The sequence below is a fragment of the Lissotriton helveticus genome, chromosome 10 (assembly GCF_964261635.1).
Source record: "Lissotriton helveticus chromosome 10, aLisHel1.1, whole genome shotgun sequence".
In the NCBI taxonomy this organism is placed as follows: domain Eukaryota; kingdom Metazoa; phylum Chordata; class Amphibia; order Caudata; family Salamandridae; genus Lissotriton; species Lissotriton helveticus.
The window spans coordinates 28586233-28606463 of record NC_136071.1 but is presented as its reverse complement, the minus strand read 5'-3'; the positions used below and the strand labels follow the sequence as shown (position 1 = coordinate 28606463).

At 50.9% G+C, this 20231-nt stretch overlaps 1 protein-coding gene across 1 annotated transcript in view; it reads right to left on the bottom strand.

The window, feature by feature from the left end:
• The window catches only part of PLXNA3 (plexin A3), a 560833-nt gene that overhangs the window by 248572 nt on the left and 292030 nt on the right, over nucleotides 1-20231 (bottom strand). Inside the window, exons 6-8 of the mRNA XM_078664651.1 lie at nucleotides 5586-5709; nucleotides 4439-4592; nucleotides 1665-1764 (exon numbers count right to left, since the gene is read on the bottom strand). Coding sequence (XP_078520777.1) covers nucleotides 1665-1764; nucleotides 4439-4592; nucleotides 5586-5709 — 378 coding nt within the window. The remainder of the gene's footprint in view (nucleotides 1-1664; nucleotides 1765-4438; nucleotides 4593-5585; nucleotides 5710-20231) is intronic.

Sequence of the window (20231 nt, the reverse complement as noted above, 5' to 3'; positions counted from 1 at the left end):
CTCCCCCGGCCCCTGCACCCAGGGACCGGTACCCCACAGCACCGGACAAGAACCCCAGAGCGGACTCTATTGCGAGCACGAAAAACACAATCCAACAGGAGCCCCAGATACCCTCCCAGAATGCACCTTTCATTCATTGGCTGATGACTGGAACCCAAGGGCTGATGCAACAAAAGTGTTCCTGCATTCATTTACTCTCTCTCTCTACTGCATTTTTAAGTCTTACCTACCAGACCGCTCCAGCCAGGCTGTCTGGTTGCTAAAGACCTATTGTGATCTTGCAGGGGGCTTAGAGTCCTCTCATTGCTGATCATTGGTCGTCTTTATTGTCACTCTTGTTTGCTTACTTCTTATCCAATGGTTTGCCTTCCTCTTATGTTTGTCCCTCCCCTGGAGCATTGACACTTTATGATCCTTCTAATTGGCTGACTTGTAATCCTTCCACTGCTCACATTTAGGGAACTATTTTTTTTTCTTTTTCAATCAGCCCTCCATGGGAATATATGTATTTTCTAGCAATCTCCCTCGAATGTCCCAAATACCACCCCATGTCCCCCCTCTGCACCTGCACGTTGTTGCGCTCCACCGCTCCCAGCTTGTCTGTAAGAGCACAGCAACAGGGCTATTTTGCAGAGGTAATGCTGAAGAGCAGATTTTAAAAGCTGTTTTTGTTTTTTCTCCTGCATTCAACAGATTGCATTAAAGCTCACACTTTGCCACAAAACCGTTTTTATGGTGCTGGGGGAAGACATATGCGGCAGCACTCAGCGTCTGAGGCAAAAGGTGCACTTAGCATGACACTTCTCCTAGACACTCATTAATCTGCTCACTCTGCTACTACAGAGAACCAAATGGATGGAGCCTATGGAAAGAAAATGAGGCGCTGGCAAGCATTTCCTTTTACACTCTGACACTTCCTTATTCTTTTTCAATTTTGGTCAGTTTCCAGAATTAAACATGCTTGAAAAGTGTTTTAAAAATTGAAACTATTGAATTCAACAGAGTTTTGAGATACCATAAGATGTGTTTGCTTTTTTTCAAGAATTTTTATTTTTAAAAACTTTTTAAAATAATACTTTATAGATTAACATTGACCAAGCCAAAAGCTCGGTACACACATTATAGGCTTTGCCAGTGGTTATTACTTAAAGTAAGAAAACATCACGCAGACCTCAATAAGAGGCTGCGCTCAAGATCTGCTCGAGCTGCTCCTAGGGCTAATGCAGATTCTGCAGACTGGGGGGGCAGTGGGGGGCGAGCGGGGGTCACAATCTCTTCTGGCTTTCCTGGCCTTTGAGTTCTGATGTGAAAAATGAAAGATTCTGCAATCCAGTGCACTAGAGCTGGGAAGGTGCACAGCAGCGGACGCGGGGCAGAAACGGAGGTCATGGGACCGCAAGACCAGTCTGGCCCATGACACGATGTCGTGATAACGTTCATTCACAAGTAACAGCCTTCTTTCACGTGCACAGGAGCCGTAAAGGCAAATCCTGCAGGGGGCTACCTCCAGAAGCGGCAAGCAGTCCATCTTCAGTGGGGTAAAGACCCTCAACTCCCCGCATGCCTAACAGCAGAATTGTGCCCACCCCCTTACAAGCATGAACAGCACTACAGTCCATTCTGCACCCAATGGTGTTGTAGAAGCGGTGTCTGGCAGTACTTACGACTGGAGGACGCTGCAGTTGTAGAAGACAAAGTCGGTGCTGGCAAAGGTCCTGCCCGTCTCCTTGGATTTCAGATGAAGCTTCACAGCCCGGGTGTCCCCTGTAGAGATGCAAGGGCCGAGTGAGAAGCAAGCATGGGAGTAGCACTCAAGCCATGCGTCATTCACACTCAACACGGGTCTCACACCTCAACACGGGTCTCACACCTCAACACGGGTCTCACACCTCAACACGGGTCTCACACCTCAACACGGGTCTCACACCTCACACCTCAACACGGGTCTCACACCTCAACACGGGTCTCACACCTCAACACAAGTCTCACACCTCAACACGGGTCTCACACCTCAACACGGGTCTCACACCTCAACACGGGTCTCACACCTCAACACGGGTCTCACACCTCAACACGGGTCTCACACCTCAACACGGGTCTCACACCTCAACACGGGTCTCACACCTCAACACGGGTCTCACACCTCAACACGGGTCTCACCACGGGTCTCACCACTCAACACAGGTCTCACCACGCAACACGGGTCTCACCACGCAACACGGGTCTCAACATGGGGCTCACACTCGACACGGGGCTCACACTAGACACGGGGCTCACACTAGACACGGGGCTCACACTAGACACGGGGCTCACACCTCAACAGGGGTCTCACACCTCAACAGGGGTCTCACACCTCAACAGGGGTCTCACACCTCAACAGGGGTCTCACACTTGGACTTAATGCACGCCAAGTCTAGCATTTCAGTTTAGGATTAGATACAAGTTTTAGTTTCAGTCCCAGTTCTGAATGTTGGTAAGCTTGGGACTGTATTTTCATGTTCTTACTCTGGCTATAGTGGTTACCCCTTCAGTCTGGGTCTGATCTCGCAGCGGTGGCAGGGATGGGCTTTCATGCCAATGTTTTGTTTCAGTTTAGGATTCTGATCAGCTGAAGATTTGACTTTTAGTTTCAGTCTGATATTGAAGTTCCTGTTGGGTGTGATACATATTAGGTCGGGGGTTTCCAGTCCAGTTTGGGAATTTAGTTTTAGCTTTAGACACAGATTGTGATTTTAGTTTTTAGTAATATTATACAATTTGGTTATGCTGGTAGTTTTAGACTGGATTTATGTGGTAGAAATTGAGTTAGTTGTCGTGGCAGGATGATTCAGTCTTGCATACAGTTTATTCGAAATTAAATTCACTTTTGGATGAAAGTTTAATTATGCTTCATATTTAAATTTCAGGTTCCAGGGTTAGCGGGCCAAAGGGCTTGTTTTTTCGTTTGTGGTTTTAGTTTGTTTTTCCTTGCCTTGGCGTCAGTTGCATTTTCAGCCTGGCACTGTATTCTACATTTATAGCCTTGAATTTTTGATACAGATTTTGGCTGGAGTGGGAGGATAGGGCGAGCTCTGATGCTGCCCTACATGGCGGCGTCTGAGCAGTCACACGATTTTAAGGGACTTTTAGTGTGAATATGATATTGTATAACACATCCGACTGGCTGTTCTCTGGTGAACCACTCGAACAGGCGGCGGCCATCTTTCTTCACTGAAAATCTCTCCTCAATTGCACCCTAAGTGACCTCATTCAGTTTTCCTATACACTTTTGGGGCGGAAAACGACCTGTAGAACACGGTCGTTACACAGCGGTAGGTTTGCATCGCGGGTCTTACAACGCAAGTCGTTACAACGACTTGCGCAGGATGTCGCTCTAAGCTAAGGAATAGTACGATTTATTATTCCAACACCTTCCCTACTGTTACGTAGGCTGGAGTTGGAATAGTAAATCATACTATTCTTAAGTCCAGCGCCCTCCAGCACAAGTCGTTGTAACAAACGCAATCTAAAATACTGCGTTGTGAATGTATGCGTTGTAACGGCATGCCTTCTTTTGGAATACATACTTTAGCCAGTCCCTTTCAGTCGGTCCAGGGGGCTAACACTTGCCCCAGTTATACCTAAGACCAGTCTCCCTGAGCAGGTACAACAGATGTATGATGATACAACGCGTACCATCACAACGCGGTATGTTACATCGCGGTCTTGACAGGACTAAAACCCTCTCACTCTTGTAGGACTGACACCTCTCACTCTTGTAGGGCAGACGCACTCTCACTCTTGTAGGACGGACGCACTCTCACTCTTGTAGGACGGACGCACTCTCACTCTTGTAGGACGGACGCACTCTCACTCTTGTAGGACGGACGCACTCTCACTCTTGTAGGGCTGACGCACTCTCACTCTTGTAGGGCGGACGCACTCTCACTCTTGTAGGACGGACGCACTCTCACTCTTGTAGGGCTGACGCACTCTCACTCTTGTAGGGCGGACGCACTCTCACTCTTGTAGGACGGACGCACTCTCACTCTTGTAGGGCGGACGCACTCTCACTCTTGTAGGGCGGACGCACTCTCACTCTTGTAGGGCGGACGCACTCTCACTCTTGTAGGACGGACGCACTCTCACTCTTGTAGGACGGACGCACTCTCACTCTTGTAGGGCGGACGCACTCTCACTCTTGTAGGGCGGACGCACTCTCACTCTTGTAGGGCGGACGTACTCTCACTCTTGTAGGGCGGACGCACTCTCACTCTTGTAGGGCGGACGCACTCTCACTCTTGTAGGGCGGACGCACTCTCACTCTTGTAGGACGGACGCACTCTCACTCTTGTAGGGCGGACGCACTCTCACTCTTGTAGGACGGACGCACTCTCACCCTTGTATGGCCAATGCCCCCTGGCAGGCCAGCACCACTGCACCCCAAGGCAGCACTCACCATAGCCCCGGGTGACGGAGGGCACGTCCCGCAGGGAGGGCGAGAAGCAGTGCACCTCTCCGTGCTTGATCACGGCCTCTCGCTCCGCGATGTCTTCGAAGGAGCAGGTGACGCCAGCTGAAAGATCTGGAACATTCTTCACGGACAGCGTGAGCTGGAAAAGAAACGGCAGAGTGTCAGGTGGCACAGGCTGGCAGCACAGAACCTTGGCAAAGACAAGCTAGTGAGAAAAGTGGCCAAGTGAACACATTTAACCACCCGGGGCAGGGCATCTGCCGCATTCCCAGGCCTAACAGATGGTGCCAGGGTGGACGGGGCGGTTCCGACCCTCCACAGACCACAGCGGAAACTGGACTGCTGCGTATTCTGGAGAAGGACCATTAAATGAGTCTTAATGTAGTGTTGACACAGGGAGTGCTATGCAGGCAGGGGTAGATTCCTATGCCCTGGGACTCCGCCCTGTGTCACACAACAAAACCAGGTCTCTTGGCAATGCAAGGTCCATTGTGAGCCAGTGGACCAAAAAAGCTACAAAAACAGACCCAAATGACAGAATGGACATAAAGAGAGTGACAGCTACACACCTCAAATTCACCAAGAGGGAAGTTATGGTGCAGCTTAGGCCTGTGCTACCAGTCCTCAATGGTGGGTGGGTATGTGAAGATAGCTCCAGCCTCTTGAACTCTCAGTGGAGGCCTCGCGGCTATGGGAACTTGACAAGGAGAGTGAACAGCGGGATTGGGTATCACTTTTAGGAAGGTGTGATGGGAGTATGATGAAGTCCCCGGCCCAATCCACTCAATATGGCCGACACATTGGCTGAAGTGGGCACGTGTGGTCACCACGGGAACTGCAACCCTGTGGATGGCATGAAGATGGCAGCACTGGATGGGCCTGCGAAGCGGACAGTACCACATGGCATTTGAGGGAGGTTCTTCATTGGGTTGTAGTTTCTATCTTTCTATAAGTGACCTTAGCATCAAACAAGATGGGACGGGAGACCTCCCCCTTACTCTGTGGAGCTGGGCTACGGCAGTAAAGATCACTTCTCATCGCAGTGAAGACTCCCTGGACCTTCCGCCACATGGGCCTGCCCATTTACGGGTCCTGTATCCTTCGGCCCCGGTTGCACCCCGAGATAACTTACCCATAGTTCGGGGATAGTAACAGACACGTTGTTGGGGTGGACCTCCAGCTGCACACAATGGTTGAGCTCAGCAGTGAAGCGGTGAGGCTCGTCGGCACGCGGGCAATCACTCAGACGACTGCACCTGAAGAGAACAAGAGAAACCTTGAGAACGAGGATCCACGCAGGTGCCATAAAGTACCTTTACAAAAGACTTAACGTCCCTCCCATAGCCTCAGCCTGCCCCTCCTTATGGAAGTAATGTCTGTAACAAGACTATAACCATATCAATCCACGAGTCGGCACACCCATCCTTAGAGAACCAGTTCTAGTTACAAGAAAAGCACGCGGAAAATAACATTTATCATAAAAACACAATTTCTTCCGAACATGAAAATTCCTCTGATAGCTACCTTTTCTTCTCCCCATGACCCACTCTCTAGTTAGCTTCTGCTAAAAAAATGTTTTTACCACTTTTCCACCAAATGACTTTCACCAAATCAACGCAAGTCTTGTCGTAAGAATGCTCCTATTGAGAAAACCACAAACAGAACTTTGACGTCACGCATTGAAAGCCGTGCTCAGACATTCTGCACACCCACCGATCAAGGTCCAAGTTTTAGCCACCGCCCACCCCAGGGTTCTGGTGCCCATTGTTCTGTTGGAAGCACTTCCCTGAATCAGTGCCCGCTGGCGGACATTGTTCATGAAGCAAGCCCTAGTCTTGTATCAGAGCTGGGGGCTTAACTATCCCCCATGGCGGTACCTCAACCTGTCGTCATACTTCTGTTGATGCAACCCCTCGGTCGGACCACAGTACTACAGACGAGGTGTTCCCGGTGACCTGATGTGTTAAGGTTGGTACGTCAACCGCCCATTTCTACATGCTGGGGCGGTTTATGCACTGTAGTTGTGCCCCCACCCTCCCTGCAAACTGGGCACATTGTTCCACCTCTGACATTATCCAGTATGATCATTCACAGGCCCCATCATTCTGGTTTCAGAACATGGCATGCTATGCAATGGATTTGTAACGTGCTTGGCTACACGATGGGCCTCCCATCCTCACCTCCCATCGCTTCGCTTCTTGGGGTTTTGCATCGGGCTGCATGGAAACCAGGCTGCTATCTCCCACAGGAGCCTTCCATCAATTTTAGAAGGTGCTTTATTTTTCCACGCAGTCTTAGGTATCACGCCAGTGACTCATATTATCCACATACAGACATGCATTTCCTATCCTGTCCTCTGCTTTGTTAATTATGAATTGTCAAGAATTCATATCCTTAAAGTATTCCACTTTTTGAGTCTGTGACACCCATCGCACACACAATGGCTTTGCCCATTGGCCATTTGGGCCGCCATCCCAAGGATGCTCCACTTACTCTTAAGTCTGTGTGGAACTGTAACAAAGGTTTTCTGAAATCAGAGTACACAGATAATACCCATTGGCCTGCCTCAATCCTTCTTTGTTCCCATTGGGCGCAGGGTCAAGACTGATTTGCATATGGCTGGGTCCAAACTGGAATGGCATGGTGAGCAAAAGAATGATGGATTTAGGCCCAGATCTCTGTACTGGGGTGAATGTATGACATTGTTCTGCATTCTGTCCATCAATTGTTGTTTTTGCATCAATCCTCATGGCATGTCACTCAACAGAAGCCGCGTAGCCACACCTGCCCCCTTGTGGGCCACAAGGTTATGGATCTTGGAGCATCACCAGTTCAAGGAATGTAAGGTTTCTTTTTTCAGATTGGAGCATGTGAATCCCTGTGCTCTCGGGGTAATCTGGCAGCTTGCTTCTAAGATCACACACTCCTAGCACCACTCTACAACACACACTTCTGGTCTCCAGGGACCAAATGGAGAGTGGGTGGTAACCCGGTCACAACGTCTTGAACACCCGAGCTCTGGCCAACCTGGAAAGGTTGTGCTCCCCGCCTCTAGTGCTCACAGACTTCTGTTAAGGTGCTACACCCCCCCACTCTCCGCCGTCCTCTGCATCTCATCCTAAGCCCTTGCTGCTTTCACTGAGGGAGGGCTCCAGAAATGTGCATTTCCTGATCCCTGTCTGGTCGGTCTTACGAACAGCGCTGTAGAGCTTCCCTTCGATAACACGCAGCCCAGCACGTATGTGTGGCATCTCACTTTATGCCTTTGCCCTGTACACAGGTGCTGGATGTACTTATTCTATGCCTCTGCCCTGGGCATGGGCGTTGCGTGTCCTCGCTCTATGCCTCTGCCTTGTACATGGGTGTTGTGTGTGCTCGTTCTATGCCTCTGCCTTGTACATGCGTGTTGTGTGTGCTCGCTCTATGCCTCTGCCCCGTACATGGGTGTTGTGTATGCTCGTTCTATGCCTCTGCCTTGTACATGAGTGTTGTGTGTGCTCGTTCTATGCCTCTGCCTTGTACATGCGTGTTGTGTGTGCTCGCTCTATGCCTCTGCCCCGTACATGGGTGTTGTGTATGCTCGTTCTATGCCTCTGCCTTGTACATGGGTGTTGTGTATGCTCGTTCTATGCCTCTGCCTTGTACATGCATGTTGTGTGTGCTCGTTCTATGCCTCTGCCTTGTACATGCGTGTTGTGTGTGCTCATTCTATGCCTTTGCCTTGTACATGGGTGTTGTGTGTGCTCGTTCTATTTATTTATTTATTTATTTTGAAAGTTTTATATAGCGCGGACAAGATCTTTGCAGATATCAGAGCGCTTTACACAGCAGGAGTACATGAGCGAGCATAGTCAGATAGATAAATCAGAATCATGTAAATCAATAATACAGGTAATACAAATAAACAACGGGGTCAAACAGGTAGTACAGATCGGTGCAGAGTCTATAAAAGAGTCCGAAGTAATAGTTCAGGTGTATTTTGCCATGAGGATAGCTTTTACTTCTTTCTTAAAGAGTGTAGTGGAAGAGATGAGCCTAGTTTCGGGAGGGAGTGAGTTCCAGATCCTGGGCGCCATTCCTGAGAAGGAGCGTTTATAGGTTTTTTCCTTCCGGAATCTACGAGGTTTCAGCAAAAGATTGTTTGTGCCTCTAGTGTTTCTAGCACCGCTTTACAAAATAGTATTTGTAGAGTGGGCGCATCCCCCTTGAACCACGCGCGGGCAGAGACAGGACCGCGCGCGGGCAGAGACAGGAGCGCGCGCGGGCAGAGACAGGAGCGCGCGCGGGCAGAGACAGGAGCGCGCGCGGGCAGAGACAGGAGCGCGCGCGGGCAGAGACAGGAGCGCGCGCGGGCAGAGACAGGAGCGCGCGCGGGCAGAGACAGGAGCGCGCGCGGGCAGAGACAGGAGCGCGCGCGGGCAGAGACAGGACCGCGCGCGGGCAGAGACAGGACCGCGCGCGGGCAGAGACAGGACCGCGCGCGGGCAGAGACAGGACCGCGCGCGGGCAGAGACAGGACCGCGCGCGGGCAGAGACAGGACCACGCGCGGGCAGAGACAGGACCACGCGCGGGCAGAGACAGGACCACGCGCGGGCAGAGACAGGACCACGCGCGGGCAGAGACAGGACCACACGCGGGCAGAGACAGGATTGGGCAGAGACAGGACCACGCGTGGGCAGAGACAGGAGCGCGCCACAGCTACACTCCATCAAAGGCTCCCCGGCTGCTCCCTGAAGTCCTGTCTGAGGCTCCGACAGGAAGCAGAGGGAAGGAAAGGATGGGAGGCCGAGGCCTCACTCCGCTCGCTGTGGCTCGCGTCAAGGGTGGAGGGGAGGGCAGACATCTTGGATGGAAAACGTCTGTAGGGGTGTGGTGCCGGGTCAGCAGCGGGTCACTGCGGCTGACAGGAAGCAGCCATGGTGGCATCTGCTGTCAGACTGGTCCACGGCCCTACCCCACCCCCCTCTCAGCCCACCCTCTCACCTCGACCTGCCCACCCCCTCCTCCCACTCACGCGGGACAGATGCCTGCAGATGGACAGTGGAGATGGACAGAGGAGATGGCATCTTCATGCTTTAAAAGCCCCTGGAGCAGCCTCAGTGCCATCAGGGGCTCCAGAAATAAAGTCAGACCAGGGCTAAGTGCCCTCCGGCTGCCCCACATAACATGGTCCTGCCACGGCTGAGGTATGCCCAGGCGTGGGTCCTGTGCCCGCCATGCCACTGGAGTCAAGCTAACCTGGCCGAAGAGGGGTGAAACCCCAAAAATGGTCCCAGGATGCTTATTTCCAGTCCAGGGAGATCCGGACCTGGCAGTTCGGGCTGGACTGTTCCCATGAGCACAGGGTCAAGACTGATTTGCATATGGCTGGGTCTAAACTGGGGTGACTTAGTGAGCAATAAAGGATGGATTGTTCCCCAGATCTGTGACTGGGGGGTGCATGTTTGATTTGTTCTGCATTCCGTCCATCATTTGTATGTTTTTTTGGTGCTTTTTTGCCCTACATGGGAAGGGAATGACCAGATGTGGGTCCCTTGCTCACTATACCTCTGGATTCAAGCTTGCCTGCCCTGGCAGTTCAGGCTGGACTGTTCCCAAGGGGAGCAGGGTCAAGACTGATTTGCATATGGCCAGGTCTAAACTGGGGTGGTGTGGCGAACAAAAGAATGATAGATTTAACCCAGATCTGTGACTAGGGGGGAATGTTTGATTTGTTCTGCATTCCGTCCATCATTTGTGTGTTGTTTTTTTTTTTTGCATGGCTGAGGTAGCCGTAAATACCACAAAGAGTTGGAGAAGTTAGGAGGCTGGTCGCTACGTGTCCCAGGCCTGGTCCAACCACGGTGGAGGTAGCCGTGAATACCACAAAGGGCATGAGAAGTTAGGAGAATCTCTTTCTGTGCCCCAGGAATTGAAGGAATTCATTGTAGGTGGGGGACTTCTCAGAGGCTCCCACAACTGGTACAGTCGGTTTCTTCTTACATACATGTCCTTGACATGCCACAGACCCTTCCCTAGTCTTACCAATTTTTAAAAGGTCCCGCCTTCAAGGATCTCTCCTCAATTCTCTGCTAGTCCACCTCCCCATCTGATCCTGCTCAAGCTCTAAAATATACCACAACAAAAAATGTTTGCAAGTTCTAGACTCCTGCCCCAACCCGCCTGCACCTCGCGCAGGCGTTCTCACCTTCGTTAACGCCGGGGTTGGTGAGATCTTCGCAGATGCGCGCGGTTATATATAAACACACAGCAGCGAGAGGTGGCATCCCTCGCGGCAGCTAATTCCGCTGTGACTTCTCTCACTCAAATGCGTGAACGCAGAAGTAGGAGCACACCTCTCCAATCTTCTCGCTGTACCTCACCTTCCACCCCCCATGCACCGACAGTGGGTGGGACAGCCCAGAGTGGTACACTCCCGCTCTCTGCCTTCACTACCCCCCCTGTATCCCACGGGGTGAGGTCCAATTATGGTCCTCTGTTTTAGGAGGAGAGTCCGTGGGATGAAGGGAGTACCGCCTTCAATCAATCAATCAAGTGTTCTTTAAGCGCGACTACTCACCCGTAAGGGTCTCAAGGTGCTAGGGGAGGGAGGGGTTAGCAGGCTCCAGTCCATCAAGGGGGGGGGTCTGTCGAAGAGCCAGGTTGTGAGGTTTCTCGTGAAGATGGGGAGCGATGTTGTCTGTCTGAGGTGGAGCGGAAAGGCGTTCCAGGCCCAGATTCGAGATGCAGGGAGTTGGGCAATCCTACGTAAGGCCAGCGAGTAGTAATGGCGGCATTGGCCATCGCCATGGCAGTGAGCTCTGAGAGGTGCAATGAAGTGTGAGGGCCATCGGACAGGAGGTCCGAGAGATGCAGTGAGTTGGGCCATTAAACACGAGGTCAGCGAGATTCAACAGCTTGGGTCATATCGCCATGGGACGTGAGAATCAATGAGAGTAGCCGTCAGACGTGAGGTCTAAGAGATGCAGTGTGAATGACTATCAGACAGGAGGTCCAAGCGGTGTAGTGTGGTGTGAAGGACCATTGGCCAGGAGGTCCGAGAGATGCAGCGAGTTGGGCCATCAAACACGAGGTCAGCAAGATTCAACGGCTTGAGCCGTCGTCATGGGACGCGACGTTCAGAGATGTGTCTACAGGCATGAGGACGAAGAGCAGAGGTGAAAGGGCCATTCGAGGGGCGGTCTGGGAGATGCAACGAAAGGGCCATCGGAAGCGAGGTCCGAGAAATTCAGTGAGCTGGGTCATATGAGCAGGGTCTCAAGAGATGAAATGAAGAGGGCTGCATTGGGCTCAGGACCAAGAGATTCAGTGAAATGGACTGTACAGGTCAGGGAGATGGACTGTAGAGTGACAGTTAGGCATCAAGGCCTGTGACGGTTGCTTGGCGGCTTTCTTTTCCACCCCAAATACGTTCTCTACTGATCAGGGAAGATATCCCGAAACCCGGGCCATGTCTCGGGTCTAGAGATCTTCACAACAACAAGTACTTACTTGCACCTACTGAGGTGAACCACTTATGAACTATACGTACCAGAATCCTTAGGGGCGATCCGGAGGAGGGGCTAGCGGTGTGCGATCCATTGCGGTTGATTCTGTAGAGTGACAGGTCAGGGACATGGACTGTAGAGTGACCGGTCAGAGTGGCGCAGTGAGCTGGGTTACTCTGTGCCAAATCACAGAGATACAGTAAGTTGGATGATTTAGAGGCAAGGGCTTGGGAAGAGGAGTTGGCCTAACGGCTAGGGCGTCCGACCTCGAATCTGGGGAACTGGGTTGGAGTCTCGGCAATGACGCTAAAACATCCTTTGATTCGGGGCAAATCACGCAATCTCCCCGTGCCTACCAAAAATAAATGTGACCTCATGTAATGCAACTGGTGCTCATGTAAAGCGCTCTGATACCTGATTCGGGTCAAGTTCGTGCTATATAAAACTCAGTAAAAAAAAAAAAAAAAAAAAAGGCCGACATATGCACTGAATAGGGCAAGCTGACAACGTCAAAGAGAAGCAGTGAGTTGAGCCTCAGACACAAGGTCCAGAAAATGCCGGGAAAACAGTCACTGGTGGCAAATTTAGTGAAATGCGTTGAGCTAGGAGATTATAGGGGGATGTCCGATAGATGCAGTAACTAAGCCACTCAGAGAATCATGCAGCAACAGGGGCCATCATGAGAAAGGTCTGAGTGATGGAGTGAGTATTGTATTGTATTGCAATTGCATTTATATAGCGCTTACTACCCCTGACGAGGCGTTGAAGCGCTTTTTCGGAGAGTAGGTAGCTACTCCGGAACCCACAGAGAATTAGTGTTGAATCAGTATAGTGAAACATGCAAGTACATTGTAAGTGGTGGATAGGTTAGTCAGTTATTTGGATTTGGAAGGATAGCAGAAGGATAGAAGAGAAAAGAAGGTTTGTATTTATATAGCGCTTCTAACCCCTGATGGGGTGTTGGAGCACACTACTCCAGAAACCCATAAAGGATTAGTGATGAATTAATATGGTGAAATATAAAAGTAAATTGAGTGGTGGATATTAGTCTGTTACTTGGAGTAAGAAGGATAGCGGAGGGGTAGAAGAGGAAAGAAAGGTTTGCCTTCATATAGCACCTGTTACCCCTGATGGGGTGTTGAAGCGCTTTTCTGGCGAGTAGCACGCCACTCCGAAACCCATAAAGGATTAGTGTTGAAAATTAGTATAATGAAATAGTGATTAAATCTAAACACAGGAGAAGGGTTTGTACAGCACGCATCCTCAAGTCGTGTTTTTCAAGGTCCTGTTACATCTGACAATGAAGAATAAGGAGTTAAAAATTTAAATAAAACAACTGCTCAGGATCACATGATTTGGTCAAGTGGGGAAGTCTGGATTCATCCCAGATTTTCCTGTTCCACATTGTGCAATTCAGTTCAGCCACTAGATGTACAGGCTTCACTTCCCCTACACTTACTTTACGCCCACACACCGACCACCAGCCTGTGTTTGTGCTTTATCCCTGACAAGGTCACCTGGGGAAGGCTTCTGGGGACTCAGAGTGGGACGTAGGCCCCTGCAAGGGCTGCTCCAGCTAATCTAGTCCCTGGCTCACGGTTAGTCAGAGGTCGACTCCAACCATTAACCCGTTCCGTACTCGCGTCGGCCGACGCGAGCACTACCTTGCAGATGCTGCGCACGACCGTTGCCCGACGCGGCCCCGCCCACTGTGTAGAACGCCCGCACCGGAATGTCCGCCGTGGTAAACGGGTTAACGAGCACTGGCAAAGCCAATAGATTTCACCTACGTGAGATTTATTGGCTTTGTAATGTATTTTTAAGCATGTTGCACAACAGCGCGCGCTGCGGTCTATTGAAACACACAATCAAATGTCATCTAGCTCTTACGACCTTATTAGGGAAAAAACGTGAATGTGCGTCTTGTTATGGTATGCTCTCCCTTGGGGGGGTACGTCAATCTATCCAAACCCACTGCAACGCATTTGAAAAGGAGTTGAGACCCAAGACAAATATACACCATAAAGTTTCACCGCAGGACACAACCGAGTCAATTCTATTCCTGTGTGATAGTGTGCATAAAATCTGATTCAACTCAAACTCCCCTATTCAGCGACTCCTACAATTTTTTGTCACCACATATTAACACCTTCGACGCTCATGACGAGCTCAGCTCGTCATGAGTTACGCCTATCGTACACTCATGACGAGCTGAGCTCGTCATGAACCGCGGGTTTTCGCAAAAGTCAGCGCACAGCGGGAAAACCCGCAGCGCCCATGGAGTTAAAGCAATCCAGGACAAGTGCATTCATCAGTGCTTGCAATCAACAGGCTTTAGTTATTAAAAACATATTGGCCACAATAAAAGAATACTGCCACAATAAAAGAACACTGATCGACAAAACCTTTACAGAGGCAGAGAATTGCTACATTTTCTGCAATGATGTTGGTAATAATCAACAGACTTTAGTTATTAAAAACATAAGTGCTTTGGCCACAATAAAAGGCTACTGATCGACAAAACTGTTACAGAGAATTGCTCAATGTTCTGCAATGATGTTGGTAACTAAATAATAAAAAACATCAGAAAACTACCCATCCCCATTTGTCTACGGCCCGCTGTTGAAACTAAATCAATTGTCTCCAAGTTTGATGAAATGGGGTGCATTATATGATGCAGTTGTGCGACCTCGCTATGTAATATACTTAGCAACCCCTTTAGGACCCTTTGCTTTCGTTTGTCAAACCTTTAGCTCAACCCTGGGTAGCTGTGGCTCTGAGCAGCGAGGCTTATACGAAGGAACGGGTGTGAACCATTCAAACCGCATCAAAACAATCGAAGAAATCAACAGGACAAAGAAATCCTGCACCAATTTATAAAATAGATTGTGTTGTTAGACACCACAATGAAAAAGATCCACCAGAGGGTTCCAGAGATATAGAATTTACAAGGTATAGTACATCAAAGCATTTCACTCAACCGTGAACAAGCATTGGCAAATTCAACTAATTTGACAATTAGAAACTTTTTCACAAAAATGTTTGGCCTCATTGTCATGCGGTCACTTAGAGTCACTTTAGAAGGTCCAGTAGGCAGGCAGTCAGGGGAACAAGCAAAGTCCTCAGGAATAGTTCCCTCAGCAGGTGTGTGGGTGGGGGAGGTGGCGGGGAGCATGGCAAAGCCATGCACACTGGGTAGCCTCTGTGTAGATGGCACACTGACGAGAACACAGTACCGTAGCAGTGTGGATGGATGGTGCATGCAGAGCCCACGAGATTGGTACACTGACGAGGACACGGTTACACCCCTGTGTGGGCGTGGAGTGAGCATGCATGCCTCGGTGGATGGCACAATGTGATAAGAAGACAGTACCCTATTTGTATGTTTGGATGGTGCATTCAGGGCGCGCGTGGATGGCACACGGATGAGAACACGGTTCCACCCTGCGTGGGTGGGAGGTGCATGCCACTGGGCAGCCTGTGTGTGTGGGTATACCAAAGGAGATGATGGACGGAGCCTTTGCACAAATCAAATACTCACCCCCAGTCAACTGATCTGGGTTTAATCCATCACCGTTCTTTAGCTCACTCTACCATCCCAGGTCAGACATGGCCATATACAAATCAGTCTGACCCTGTGCCTCATGGGAACTGTCGGGCCCGAACTGCCAAGCCATGTCTTCCCTGGACCGGAAACAAGCGTCCTGGGACCGGTTTCTGGCTAATCAGCCGTCATCAGTCAGGCTAGCGGCAAAGTGAGCAAGGGACCCATGTCTGGGCATACCCTGCCAACTAAGGGCGAACAAAGCGATACCAAAGGGGATGATGGACGGAGCGTTGGAGCAAATCAAACACTCACCCCAGTCAACTGATCTGTGTTTAATCCATCATCATTCTTTAGCTCACTCCACCACCCCAGTTCAGACATTGCTATATGCAAATCAGTCTGACCATGTGCCTCATGGGAACTGTCCAGCCCGAACTGCCAAGCCATGTCTTCCCTGTGCCTCGTACCCAGTCCTGCAGACTGTCCCTGTCCTGGGCCTCGTACCCTGCCCTACCAATGCACCGACACTGCCCTGCAGACTGTCCCAGTCCTGGGCCTCGTACCCAGCCCCGCCAGTACTCCTCAATCCTGCCCTACAGAAGCTATTCTACCCGGCTGTGCACCCCCTGCCCTCTGTAGTACTTAATTCTTTATTGTTTGATTACTTAAAATCTTACAACGCGACATTATACATATAATATATACTACAATATAAAACAACGAAAACAAGAAAAAGTGCAGCATCAAATTCAAATCGAGTTACAGTATAAAAAAAAAACAATTTCATAATGTAAACAAGTTTTATACTGTGCTAATATTATCTTAATTGTGATCTTCCAATTTGGCTCTTACTCTTAATAAAAACTTTACAAAAGCACAATTCATACTGATACCATCCGAATGCAGACACCTTATCAAAGCTTGCCTACATGACCTTATTCCTCGTGCATTAAAAAGTATCTTAAGTATAGTTTTTCTTTCAGTTTGCAGGAAATGAATAATTTTCTCCTCTCCGGTTTTACATAATCTACATATTGTGCCCCCTTCCGACTTTATCCATGGAGGGAGATGGCGCAGCCCAGGTAGTACGCCAAATCTTGCCTTTATAAAGATTAGTTTGCTTTTTAATGACCATGGTATTTCTAAATACGCTTGAATCTGCTTTTTTGTAAACCCACTAATTATTGGCCATTCGTGTTTTCTTTTTGCCAATATGTCTTTATCTCGTACAATCAATAGATGATTTGTTAATGTGCTGATTGCCTTTTTAAACGATTCCTTGTTTCTTGTGGTGTTCCAGATTGATGTCACATCACATTCTTCCAGTGCCATAAATTAGATATTTCCAGGCTTGTCATTTTCTGTTATTTATTTCTTGCCCTAGTAGCTGAGACATTTGATTTTCATGATCATTTTTTATCCTGTTCCATACTTTGATAAATGGGCCCTTTCTTGAGTACAACTGGTTATTTAGACCAAACTCCTGCCTTATTTGTGCAGGTGATGCATTATTTGGGAGATGAAAAAGGGATTTGAAAGTTTTTGAAACTGCATTGTTTATAATCACAGTATCTTTCCCACTTAATGCCTCACTACCATGTGTTAAAGTAGGGAGGATTTTTGCCGATATGACCTTTAAAAGGGGGCGATAAGTAAGATTTCCTAGTGATTTCTGTAGAATCCTAAATGCTGCTGGCAAAGCATTTGCTTTCCTTTGTATATCTAGTTTTTGTGGTCGAAAGTTTCCATTATCATCGAATAATACTCCCAAGCACCTGTATGTTTCAACTTGTTCTAATTGGATATTCTCCAGAAACCATTTGGGTTTATGTTTTAATCTTACGTTTTAGTGATAACATCACTTTAGTCTTTGTTTCGTTTATATCCATTTCGTTTTCTTTTGAATACGAAGATATTCGATCTATTAGGCGTTGTAGACCTACTTTTGTTTGGCTTAGGAGAATGACATTGTCTGCATTATATCAGATTATAAATTTGGTTGCCACATATTTTAGGCGGGTGTGCATTTATTTCATCCAGGGCCTCTGTTAAATCTGCTCGAAACAAGTTAAAAAGTAGAGGGCCAATACACACCCCTGTTTAAGACCTGCTGTTATTATTTCCTTCGTTAGTGTATGACCATCCCCCATCTGCACTCTAACCCATGTATTGGTGTACAAAAGTTGAATTCGTTTTAACAATTGCTCCGGAATATTTTTTTGCTGCAATTTTCTCCATAGAAGGCATCTGTGCACACAATCAAAAGCCGATTTAAAATCTACAAAACACAAGCACAAAGGTTGTTTCATTAAAATTGTTTCATCCATTAAAAGTGATAAGGCTAATATATTTGTTGTAGTTCCAATTCCTTTAACAAACCCTGTCTGATTCAGAGGTAATATCTTGTTATCCGTTGTAATATCTTATCCTGCACTCGGTACCCGCGCCCACGTTGCTGCGGTGCTGCTAACGAGCCGAGCCCCTCATTTATCTCATAGGGACGACGGTTACAGAAATCTGGCTATAATTAAAAGGGGGCGGGAGAGTGGCTGCCGCATGAAATAAAACCCACATTTCACCGCGTGGCGCTGCCCCCGCCCCGAGGGGTGTGACAGGCGTAAAGTAAAGGTTGGCCCGTGTGAGTGATGGGTCTCCGGAGCATCCCGGGGAGATCCGTCTTCCCGCCGGCCCTCACCACGGAAACGTGCGGCCCACACTCCTAGCTGCCGGCGCCACAGCAGGGAACAGCCTGCCCTGGGAGCCGCGCATCTGCGCAACGAGACAGACCGCTCCATCTTACGGCCCGCCAAGACCACCGTGAGGAGGGACCGGCGCAGGAGGGACCGAGGCAGGCCTCGTCTCCAAGCCGAGACAGGCCATTGCGTCTCACTGTGAGACAGCCCAGAAACAGCCTGGCGTCTCATGGGCCAGACAGGCCGCTGTGTCTCACAGGCCAGGCAGGCCGCTGCGTCTCACAGGCCAGGCAGGCCGCTGTATCTCGCAGGCCAGGCAGGCAGGCAGCTGCGTCTCACAGGCCAGCCAGGCCGCTGCGTCTCACAGGCCATGCAGGCCGCTGCGTCTCACAGGCCAGGCAGGCTGCTGCATCGCACAGGCTGCTGCGTCCCACAGGCCAGGCAGGCCGCTGCGTCTCACAGACCAGGCAGGCCGCTGCATCTCAGGCCAGGAAGGCTGCTGCAAGACACATGCCGCTGGATCTCACGGGCCACTGCGTCTCACAGGCCAGGCAAGCCGATGCATCTCACAGGCTGCTGCGTCCCACAGGCCAGGCAGGCCGCTGCGTCTCACAGACCAGGCAGGCCGCTGCGTCTCACAGGCCAGACAGGCCGCTGCATCTCACAGGCCAGGCAGGCAGCTGTGTCTCAAAGCCCGCTGCGTCTCACAGGCCAGGCAGGCTGCTGCGACTCAGGCCAGGCAGGCTGATGCATCTCACAGGCTGCTGCGTCCCACAGGCCAGGCAGGCCGCTGCGTCTCACAGACCAGGCAGGCCGCTGCGTCTCACAGGCCAGACAGGCCGCTGCATCTCACAGGCCAGGCAGGCAGCTGTGTCTCAAAGCCCGCTGCGTCTCACAGGCCAGGCAGGCTGCTGCGACTCAGGCCAGGCAGGCTGATGTGTCTCAAAGGCCAGGCAGGCTAATGTGTCTCAAAGGCCAGGCAGGCCGCTGCATCTCACAGGCCACTGCATCTCACAGGCCAGGCAGGCAGCTGTGTCTCAAAGCCCGCTGCATCTCACAGGCCAGGCAGGCTGATGTGTCTCAAAGGCCAGGCAGGGTACTGCAAGACACATGCCGCTGGATCTCACGGGCCACTGCGTCTCACATGCCGTTGCGTCTCACAGGCCAGGCAGGCCGATGCGTCTCACAGGCCGCTGCATCTCACAGGCCAGGCAGGCCACTGCATCTCACAGGCCAGGCAGGCCGCTGCGTCTCACAGGCCAGGCAAGCCGATGCATCTCACAGGCTGCTGCGTCCCACAGGCCAGGCAGGCCGCTGCGTCTCACAGACCAGGCAGGCCGCTGCGTCTCACAGGCCAGACAGGCTGCTGCATCTCACAGGCCAGGCAGGCAGCTGTGTCTCAAAGCCCGCTGCATCTCACAGGCCAGGCAGGCTGATGTGTCTCAAAGGCCAGGCAGGGTACTGCAAGACACATGCCGCTGGATCTCACGGGCCACTGCGTCTCACAGGCCGCTGCATCTCACAGGCCAGGCAGGCCACTGCTTCTCACAGGCCAGGCAGGCCGCTGCGTCTCACAGACCAGGCAGGCCGCTGCGTCTCAAAGCCCGCTGCGTCTCACAGACCAGGCAGGCTGCTGCGTCTCACAGACCAGGCAGGCCGCTGCGACTCACAGGCCGCTGCGTCTTACAGGCTGCTGCGTCTCACAGACCAGGCAGGCCGCTGCGTCTCACAGGCCAGACAGGCCGCTGCGTCTCACAGGCCAGACAGGCCGCTGCGTCTCACAGGCCAGGCAGGTCGCTGCGTCGGCCAGGCCAGGCAGGTTGCTGCGTCTCACAGGCAGGCCGCAGCATTTCACAGACCAGGCAGGCCGCTGCGTCTCACAGGCCAGGCAGGCCGCTGCGTCGGCCAGGCAGGCTGCTGCATCTCACAGGCCAGGCAGGCTGCTGCATCTCACAGGCCAGGCAGGCCGCTGCGTCTCACAGGCTAGGCAGGCCGATGCGTCTCGCAGGCCGTTGCGTCTCACAGACCAGGCAGGCCGCTGCGTCTCACA